At 42.4% G+C, this 9,689-nt stretch overlaps 1 protein-coding gene across 2 annotated transcripts; it reads left to right on the top strand.

Annotated features, from left to right (window-relative positions):
- Positions 1-2,605: 2,605 nt before the first annotated feature.
- On the top strand, positions 2,606-8,859 carry LMOD2 (leiomodin 2 (cardiac)). 2 transcript variants are annotated; one of them, XM_008949661.1, is made up of 3 exons: positions 2,606-2,878; positions 6,772-8,097; positions 8,437-8,859. In XM_008949661.1, exons 1-3 carry the CDS (start codon positions 2,606-2,608, stop codon positions 8,461-8,463), a joined length of 1,626 nt encoding a protein of 541 aa, XP_008947909.1. In that variant the 3' UTR covers positions 8,464-8,859. The 2 variants fall into 2 exon arrangements, with proteins under 2 accessions (XP_008947909.1, XP_008947908.1); XM_008949660.1 differs by having other exon boundaries at positions 6,763-8,097.
- Positions 8,860-9,689: the final 830 nt, after the last annotated feature.

Below are 9,689 nucleotides of genomic sequence, written 5' to 3'. Positions count from 1 at the left end.
CAAGGTCTCTCCCTAAATTGTTTATAATGGTGTGTTTGAGCATGCAGCCTGGGATGGATAACAGGATGCTCAGACTGCTATTTTTTTTTTATTTTTTTTTTTTTTTTTCAGAAATCTGAACACGTGCAGTTCCTCAGAAATGGGACTGTGGAATGAGAACACAGGGTTTCAGGCAGGAATACTAATAACAGGAAAACGCAATCACTCCTGTTTTTGCAGCAAAGTTCCTCTCAGATTTTGGACAAGTCAATTTTATTGTAATTAAATCATTTGAGTGTTAACCTGTGATGTGAACTGTTGAAGTTGTGGGCAGCTTCAGCAGTGGCTGGTGCCCATGGGACCTGAGCCCTGAAAGTGCTGCATAATGCCAAATACCCCCAAACAGGGAATCTTAAACTCCAAATTAGTGGGTACCTTCAATCTTAAAGTCTCTGTATCTCTATTCTTCCTCCTCACAAAGATGTTAACACTTTCACGTCTCCTGAAAGGGCTGCTGGACAAATGAAGCCCTTGGTAATCTTGATTTACTGAAGAGCAGGGAGAAAAAATCTGAAGGCTCTTTATTAAATGTGCATGATCTTTCCTGTACAAAGAACAAAAGTAAAAGTCCTGGGGACCCATGGGTCTAGTATCAAAGTGTGTAATTACAGAATTATGAAATTAAGGACCTGTTTCAGTGCTAATCAACAAGCAAGGACCAATAACATCCCTGCTTTTTCTAATCCATTAGTACTTAGTTTTACAGCTTTAGCATCCTTTTTGTGTATGTAATTTGCCATGTGCTACAGCCTTATTACTTCCTTTAAAATCGTTGTAGAAAGTGTTCATAGGTCATCACACTTGGCCATTTCTGTATAAAGAATGGGTCCTAAATTACCATGAGCAACATGTATAGGATTCAGAAAGGACCCAAGCCTCTCGTAACCTCACCTAACTGTGCCAGTTTCCCCTCTGCTTCAGGAGAAACATCCTTGTTCCTCTTTAGTAGCATCTTTACATTCTCTTATCTCCTGGCTGGAATGGACATCACTGTCATTTTATACAGAGAAAAACATCACCCCTGGCCCACTGTTTTATCCTGCCTCAGCACAGAGTAACATTGCAGGCAATATTCATGGTGCTGCCAAGGACTGAACTAAATCTTCCTTTTGAATGTTATTTTACAAATGAGTAATGCATGTTGCTTTTTGAAATGCCTTTGAGTTTGGAAAACTTGAATCATACATAATAAACTTCAAATAGACAGTTTACGTATCTGTATGTTTGTAACATAATAATAACAAAATGTTGTCTGCGTAAGTGCACCCAACATAATTTTATTGTGCTGCTTCTCTGGCTAACTCCAGTGATAACAACCTGAACCACTGTCATAGACATACTGAAGAAATACAGTTTCTTGGAGTTTTGTTATATACATTTAATTAGTGCCAAAATCAGAATTCACAAAGGAAAAATAAAAGAAAAAGGTACTTAGTATTTTTTTCCTGCTGTTTCACATTTTACAGAATTTAACCTAAGCATCATTTCTGTAAGTACAGCTGGAAGAGTGGATAGGACTTCTACTGACCCACTGACTTGTCCAGACACAGGTGACCCATGTCTAGAAAAATGTTCTCAGAATAATATATCATTTATTAGTGCACATGATAATGTGGATATACTTTTAAACTAAAGAACTGAAGGCTGCACATCAGCCAGCTATAGCGAGCAATAGCCACTAGAGGCCTTCCTCTGATAGGAGCTGTCAGAAGTAGAGAAGACAGAGCCCCCCCTGCCCACCCATGGCTGGTTCCCCCTAAAACTCTGGGCAGCTCTGCTCACCCCCCCAGCAGTGTGCAGTTCGCTGCATGAAAAAAATCTCACAGGAGCCCCAAACGGACGTTTCGAGCTGATTCTCCCTCTGGTCATCCTTGGAAAAAAAAAAAGGGGGGGGGAGGTAATTAATAAATAATCCAGCAATGTGATTTGTCACGGGTGAGGTGTGACATTGTGGGAGCAGTGCTCCCCAGGGGCACTGGCACGCCGGCCTGTACCCCCTCCCACTGCCTGCCCACCCATCCCAGTCTCCTGCAGACACCATGGTGGGATAACAGCAGGTTTCTGCTTGAAAACCATGAAAATGAGAGGAAATCGGCTGAGCAATGGCGAGGGTGTTGATTTCCAGTGGCTGTGGCAGCTCAGAATGAAGTGGATTTTCACTGTTCTTTCTCTACTGCAGTTTGGGCACGAAGTTGGTGCAAATGCACCCAGGGTTTTATTTGCTGCTGTCTGCCCTCCCGTCTGTGAGGCTGGTATTCTCCCGCTAGCTGCCTGCTCTAAATATGGCCATGGCCAGTGTGTCAATAATCCCCCTCTTTAAGGGACCTGCAAACACTAGTGTTGGGACATTCTTGCTGTTCAGATGTCTAGCTGACGTCTGATTCTTAAAACGGAGCATGCCTTCATCCCTTCGTGCATTGTCGTAAGCCCCCGATGATTACTCTTAAAAGGGTGCCTCTGCTAGGCAGGGAAACAGTTGCTGACCCAACGAGACACAGCTTGCTGGCTTCAGCCTTCTTGAATGCCTAGTCACTCCAGGTCTGTACCAGCCTGACCAAGCGGGACCATGTCTACTTTTGGCTACAGAAGAGAGCTCAGTAAATATGAAGACATTGATGAAGACGAGCTCCTCGCTTCCCTCACTGAAGAGGAGCTGAAGGAGCTGGAGCGGGAGCTGGAGGACATAGAGCCTGACCGTAACCTCCCGGTGGGACAGCGACAGAAGAGCCTGACAGAGAAAACTCCGACGGGGACTTTCAGCCGGGAAGCTCTGATGGCCTATTGGGAGAGTGAGACCAGGAAACTCTTAGAGAAAGAGAGACTGAGTGCGTGCGACAAGGTAAGGCGCTGAGACAGTTGCTGTTTCCTAGAAATATTTGGGTCTGTTCTTCCCTGACATGATCTTCCTGACTGTTTTAAGTTTCTTTCAGTCTCTTCTAGCATTTTTAAGAACACTGTTGGCTGTACTTCTGTGCCTGCTAAAGCGCTGTGTATTAGGTCAGAGAGTTTTTGTTGTCTCTGAAGGTACCTTAAATGCTCAGTTGAGAACAGAAGGAAGTCCTGCAAAAACTACCATGAGTGATTAAAATAGGAACCATTTTAACAGGCATGTTAGAAATTATTGCCAGGTAGCGATATGGACTTTTGGATAATATTTGATTTTGTTTAAAAGCTTAAAATGCCTTTTGTTTTACTTAAAAAGAAAAAAAAAATGAGTATTGACTGCTGAGAAGCATGTCAGGAAAATAATTTTGAATACACATTATGTCAGAAGTTGAGCAAGCAGCCACCAGGCTTTGTGCTTGCTGGAAGGAAGCTGCATTGCAGTCAGCATCTCCTGCTGAGGATCCCTGGCACGGCTCGGGAGTCTTCTGGCAGCGGCTGTCAGAGGGTTGCTGTGAGTTATTTACAGACTGGCCTCGGGTGAGAGCGATCAGCCAAACCGTTTATCTGCATTCCCAAAAAAGCAACCAATAGTGCTTGTTAGGGAATTCATCCCCCAAAATAAAAATGACAATAATAAAAGGCAGTCCCTGAGTCCCTGCAAATGAGCAGTACAGCTGGGCAGGCCTGAAGGGCTCAGTCCTGGCAGGTGATGAGCACTCCCGCACTAAGCTCACGTCCATGTCTGCATCCCTCAGGCCCTTGCTAAAAACATTTGTGAGACTGAGCTCGATCAAAAAGCAACTTCTGTTTTCACACTGGCTTCATGTAATTTCAAAGCAAAGTGAGGACCTGGGGATATGAGTAGCTTTTTGATTTTTAAGCGGATATCATGCTGGGACTCTTCTTAAAAAGACAACTTTTCCCATGTTTAAGTAGCAAATAATGCAAAAAAGGTAAAGAGAGCAAAACGGGACTGTATGTCTAATAGCCTTGATTCAGGAACTCAGTTCATTTGCAAGGCAATAATTGCAGTTTGCACATTAGATGAAATACTCTCTTTAAGAAAAATCACCTGGATTAAATTAGCCTGCAATAATAAAATCCAGGATTTCTTCACACTTAAGTGTTCTCCCCTGAATGGTGGTGTAGTGTCTTTGTAAGCAAGCGCACAGACCACTAGCTGTCATCAGACCATTAGTATCAGCTTGCAGATGTTGACTTCACTCCCTGTTTGTCAAGTCCTAGGGAGGCAATGGCAAGATTAATGTTTATTTCCAGCTGAACTTGGAACTCGAAACCTGGACAGTTCCAAAAACCCCTCTGAACAGGTCTACTTTGGTGTCTTATATAAATGATAGGATTTTTTTCCTTTTTCTGTGCCTGCACAGCATTAACAAAGGCTACTGGCTAAAAGTCTGAGTGCTAACAAAAGCCTCTGCACTTTTTGATCTCAGAAGAAACATCCTAAATGCATCCATAAATATTAAAATGTTGACACACTGATGCAGAGAGCACAAAGGCTCTTTCCACTGAAGACGGTAAGAAAGGTCCTTCTGAGTTTCTTGAAAACAATTTTCTTCTTTCCCTCAATGCTCTGAAAGTTAGATGCCTTATCTGAAATGTTTATTTGTGGTACTTCTATCGTTAGAGGTGCGAGGTCAGCCCCTCTAGAAGGCAAACATCCTGCAGATAGCCATTTAGGGTGAATGACTTACCCTTCAAAGGTAAGTCTGCATTGACTTGGTCCTAACTTTTCCTCTAATTACTGCTGCAAAGTAAGATGAAGCCCTGGGAGATGCCTGCAGCAGTCCTGTGAGGAGATGCTGCCCCAGTAACAGAGCATGCCTCTACAGATCTGCAAACAGAAGAGGACTCAATTTCAAAATTATCATGCAGATTGTTATAACTCCAAACGATGTATGTGACAGGAAAATAATTTCCCTCTTTGACCCCAGAAATGGCACTCAAAAAAAAAAAAAAAATCAAGTATTTCTTTTGTTAATCTCATGTCAAGCATATTAGCAATCCATTGAGGCACCAACTTCTGCTCATCTGCAGCTGTGTTGAAGGCTGTAGTATATATTCCTCGACAGCTAAAAGCATAGCCATGAAAATGGGTTCCTGAATACCTGGTGTTCTCAGCTTTTAAAAGTCTGCAATATATATCTAGAAGGTACAGATATAAATCTTAGTCCCATAGTAAACGTGGCTTAAACAGAGCACTGTTTCTATGTGTAGCACAGCATCTCTCAGTGTACGGGTCTTCCTGCACATGAGCCACAGGAGAAGCAGTGGGGCTGGGCCCTGCAAGCCCTCCAGGCTCTGAATGCTCAGGAATGACAGACTGCAACAGCTTGAGGTCCCCTTTCATTGGGGTCATGCTTCAACAAACATTACAATTGCCGTCTGCTTTGCAAGTATCCCAACACAGAAATCTGCTGAAGATTGTGAAACAGTGCTGTGCAATCTGTTATTGCTATTATTTTAACCTTTCCCTGCATATTCAGAGCCAGATAATTAATCAAACCTAAAACTGAACAGGTTTTCTAACAATAGGCTGTCATGTCAGTAACACTCGTTTTCCAGAAGCACAAAACAGAATTGCTCTGTCTCTGCAGAGTGTACTCACATTGCAAAATACCCTTTAGTATTTTACAAAGACTAAAATACTAATGTTGGTAAAGTAGTGCATACAGAGCAAATCTATTTCATCCAAAATTTTATAAACATTTACAAATGTAAATAAAAAGATGTAGCTATGGCTCCTCTAGTAGACAAAACACAACGTGGGAGATCTTTTTGGGGAAGAAGTTTAAGGTTGGTCATAGCATGTGTGCTTGGTCATGGCCCATAAAACACTGTTGTGCTTCTGGAATCCTCCAAATGGAGAGAGACTTCCCTGGGGTGCAGACCTTTTGCTGTTCTTGCACAGAGAATTTTCGTCTTCACCATAATTGCTGAGGGCACCAGGCAGAGCTTTGAGAAGTAGAGTCTAGTTTTGGTGCCCACCAAACCCCTTAGAATAACCTTGGGGTTTGGAAAAATAGTCATTTTACTCTGTAGGCAGTGGGTTATAACAAGTTACAGTATGGAAGCTGATCTGTGACAGCTGTCAGTGAGCACAGTCTTAGCTCTTGGCCAACATTTGGGGATTATTGACATGTGATTGCTTGTTACCTGTGGGAATGTGTCAGAATCTTTTCTTCACAAATAGCTTCTAAGTGTGTATATCTCACAAAGTGCACCCAGAGGCTTTTCAACATTACTCCTGTAATTCTGTGTTATTTTGCATGTCAATATGTATGTTTGCATGTGCAAACACTATTTGTGTTCTAAATCATGGTGGTCTTTAGTCTTTTTAGATGTACTAGCATATGCAAAGGATTCTGAGGACAGACACAGATGTCTAATCCTTATGAAATCAAGAAACCCAGTGCTCATAGATCATGTCCATTCTGAAATTGCAGTCTTATATTTCTGTGGGCAAGGATCCAAATAACATCCCCTTCTGGACATGCCAACAGATAGAAAGCATGAAGTATGTCCATGCTGCAATATCTTATATCAGATTTTCACTTGGCAGAAATCATTGATGTAAGTAAAAAGGTTCCAATTTATACTAAGCATTTGTCTTCTAATGAATATAAAATAAATACTGTTAGGAAGGTGTTAGGTGCTGAAACATTTTCTGTTCCCCTAATGGTCTCCGTTTCTGGGGATTTATTTTTAGCTTTTGCTATTAACTTGTATAGTGTTAAGATGATAATTTTTGTGCAACAAGGCAGCAGCGACAGTACTAAAATCATGTTTAATGCCAACACCTACATTCCTGTTCAGGACTCTGAGCAAGAAGATGACAATTCAGAAGACATTCAAGAGGAATGTTTCACAGAAAGCAATAGTGAAGTGTCTGAGGAGGCACATACTGAGGAGGAGGATGAAGAAGAAGATGAGGAGGAAGATGAAGATGACAGTGATGTTGAGGATGAGGAAAAGGAAAACGCTGCAGCTGGTGAAAGACCTGAGGATGGCAGGAGTTCTGACCACATCAGACACAGAAAGTGCAATGGTGCAAAGGACAATGAAAACTTACTCAATGGCCACGATGGAAAAGACACTGATAATCTGAGCTTAAAAAGCAGTGCCATTCACCCTTGTGGGAATCCAACAGTTATTGAGGATGCTTTGGAAAAAGTTAGGAGCAATGACCCTGACACCACTGAAGTCAATCTGAACAACATTGAAAACATCACTTCCCAGATGCTTATACAGTTTTCTCAAGCCCTGAGGGACAACACAGTGGTTAAATCATTCAGCTTGGCTAACACACATGCTGATGACAATGTTGCAATAGCTATCGCTGGTATGTTAAAGGTAAATCAGTATATAACTAGTCTCAATATCGAGTCAAATTTTATCACAGGCAAAGGAGTGCTGGCCATCATGAGAGCTTTGCAGAACAACAATGTTCTAACAGAACTGCGCTTCCACAACCAAAGGCACATCATGGGCAGCCAGGTGGAGATGGACATAGTTAAACTGTTGAAAGAGAACACCACTCTGGTCAAGCTTGGGTATCATTTTGACCTTGCTGGCCCAAGAATGAGCATGACAAGTATCCTGACAAGAAATATGGATAAACAAAGGCAAAAGCGTATGCAGGAGCAGCGGCAACCAGAGTCTGGTTGTGATGGAGCCATCAATCCAAAGACCAAAGTCTTGCAGAAAGGAACGCCTCGGTCCTCACCTTATGTGTCACCTAAAAGCTCACCTTGGTCCTCTCCAAAGCTCCCTAAGAAAGCACTACCAGTGAAAAGTCAGCCTCCAGCTCCTGCACCACCACCTCCTCCTCCACCTCCACCCCCGCCTCCTCCCCCTCCTCCCCTTATTCCAGAGAAGAAGGCACCAACCAGGAATATAGCTGAAGTCATCAAACAGCAAGAAAGGTCAAAAAAAGCCTTAGAGAATGGACAGAAAAAGAAAAAAGGGAAAAAAAGCAAAAAACATGAGAACAGCATATTGAAAGAAATTAAAGATTCCCTAAAATCGGTCTCGGACAGAAAATCAGAGGAAGGTTCACAACCCTCCACGCGTCCCTCCACCCCACAAAGGTCTCTCCATGACAACCTCATGGAAGCAATTCGGGCGAGCAGCATAAAGCAATTAAGGCGGGTGAGTAAGAGATCCTTGTCAGTAATGCACTGTGGCTCAGGTATAGCACAAGCTCCATTAATCTTAGTGCAAGTACTTAATTTAATTTAAAAAACATTCCTAGAAAAGTGAGCATAAGAAAACATTTGGGAGGAGACTTTTCTCTGATGAGGCTTTCCTCAGCACACTGGTTTCAGTTCAGCTGTGTTTTTGACAGAGGTGGGGTACTTCCCCAGGGTCAGGCTTCTTATGGGAGATGCTGCATAGCACAGGGCTTTGGGAGTGTGTCTCTGGTAGGAATTTTGCCATCCAGGCTGTACAGCAAATGTAACCAACACCCACCCCACTCCCCTTTCGTAGGTGGAGGTACCAGAAGCCCTTCGTTGAAAGCCTGACTGAGAGAAGAAGCAGAGCATTGCAGTGGTCAAGGGGAGGCTGCTCGTCCATTCTCTGGTGGTAACATAGACTGTGTAGCAAGCTGCTTCCAAAGTACACTCTTAGTTTCTCCTTTGTTTCAAAGAAATAAACCCACTAAGTACGAAATGATGCTTTAAGGATACATTTGCCTTGTAATCTGTAAATATGGAAATAATTTTCTTTTTTATTTAATGAGATTTCTATCAAGAAAATGCTGCTTATTTAGATATTCTTTTCAATATCTGATTGCACATCACTGGACAAGTTCTTCACACTCAGATGTAATAATTTACCTGCCTGTGGTTTCTTTTTTTTTTTTTTTTTTCATGAATTTACAATAAATGTGGTTTGAAGCTTTCAAGCAGACACAAAGTCTTGGGTTTCTGTGACTGAAAACTTACCATATGTTTCCATCAAATCAGTGAACATTAGAGAAATCTCTTGGGAAAGAACCTGAGATCTTCCTCAGCTTCACCCATCGAGCCTGCTTGGATGTTATTACCTAAACCCATATGTTAGTGCAGTTTCATGCTGACATGGACAAAAATGGTTCAGAAGGCTACAGACAACTAAAATTAAGCTGTAGGCTCTGTCAGGTCACTGGTGTTGCATACCAGGCCCTAAAACTTGGCCTAGCAGAAGAAGAAGTGGGTGATGAATAGAGCTGCAATTCATGTTGACTTGGACGTTAAAAATTAATGTAGATGTTTTAAGGATGCAGCAGAATTATTCAGCTGGGATCCATTCAGTGCCAGTGCCCACTGCTGTATCTAGGCAGAACCAGCTGCAGTGCAGACATCCAGTCAGGCAGGGAAACTTGAAAAGCAGTCTAGTATTCAGGTGGAAAAGACTTTCATACGGTATCAGCTGAACAACAAGTGGGGTGTGAACTGCCAATACGATACGGTGGAAGCAGCGCCAATAACATTTGGAGATGCACGGCTGGAGGTATCACATCACAGGCAATGGCATGAATAGGCCTTCTTCATGTAGTGCTAGACATCTCCCCCTGTCAGGTCACTTCTGGTTCTGAGTGCTTCAGCTAGTGTGAATGTAGCGATAACACGGAGAAAACTGAGCACGGGCCAAAATGTTGAAACACAAGACAAGACACATGTTTAGAAGTTCTACTAAATATTAAGTAACAGAATTAATATTTCTTTTACATAAGACCACACCAAGGAAAAGTACTTATT

The sequence above is a fragment of the Merops nubicus genome, unplaced genomic scaffold, assembly GCF_000691845.1.
Source record: "Merops nubicus isolate BGI_N331 unplaced genomic scaffold, ASM69184v1 scaffold37471, whole genome shotgun sequence".
Classification (NCBI taxonomy): domain Eukaryota; kingdom Metazoa; phylum Chordata; class Aves; order Coraciiformes; family Meropidae; genus Merops; species Merops nubicus.
The sequence above is the reverse complement of the archived record's forward strand: the minus strand, read 5'-3'. Positions and strand labels throughout refer to the sequence as shown.

Coding starts and splice junctions, on each gene's coding strand:
- LMOD2 (XM_008949660.1), top strand. CDS start 2,606: ATGTCTACTTTTGGCTACAGAAGAGAGCTCAGTAAATATGAAGACATT. Junction 2,879..6,762: donor GACTGAGTGCGTGCGACAAG/GTAAGGCGCTGA, acceptor ATTCCTGTTCAG/GACTCTGAGCAAGAAGATGA. Junction 8,098..8,436: donor GCATAAAGCAATTAAGGCGG/GTGAGTAAGAGA, acceptor CCCCTTTCGTAG/GTGGAGGTACCAGAAGCCCT.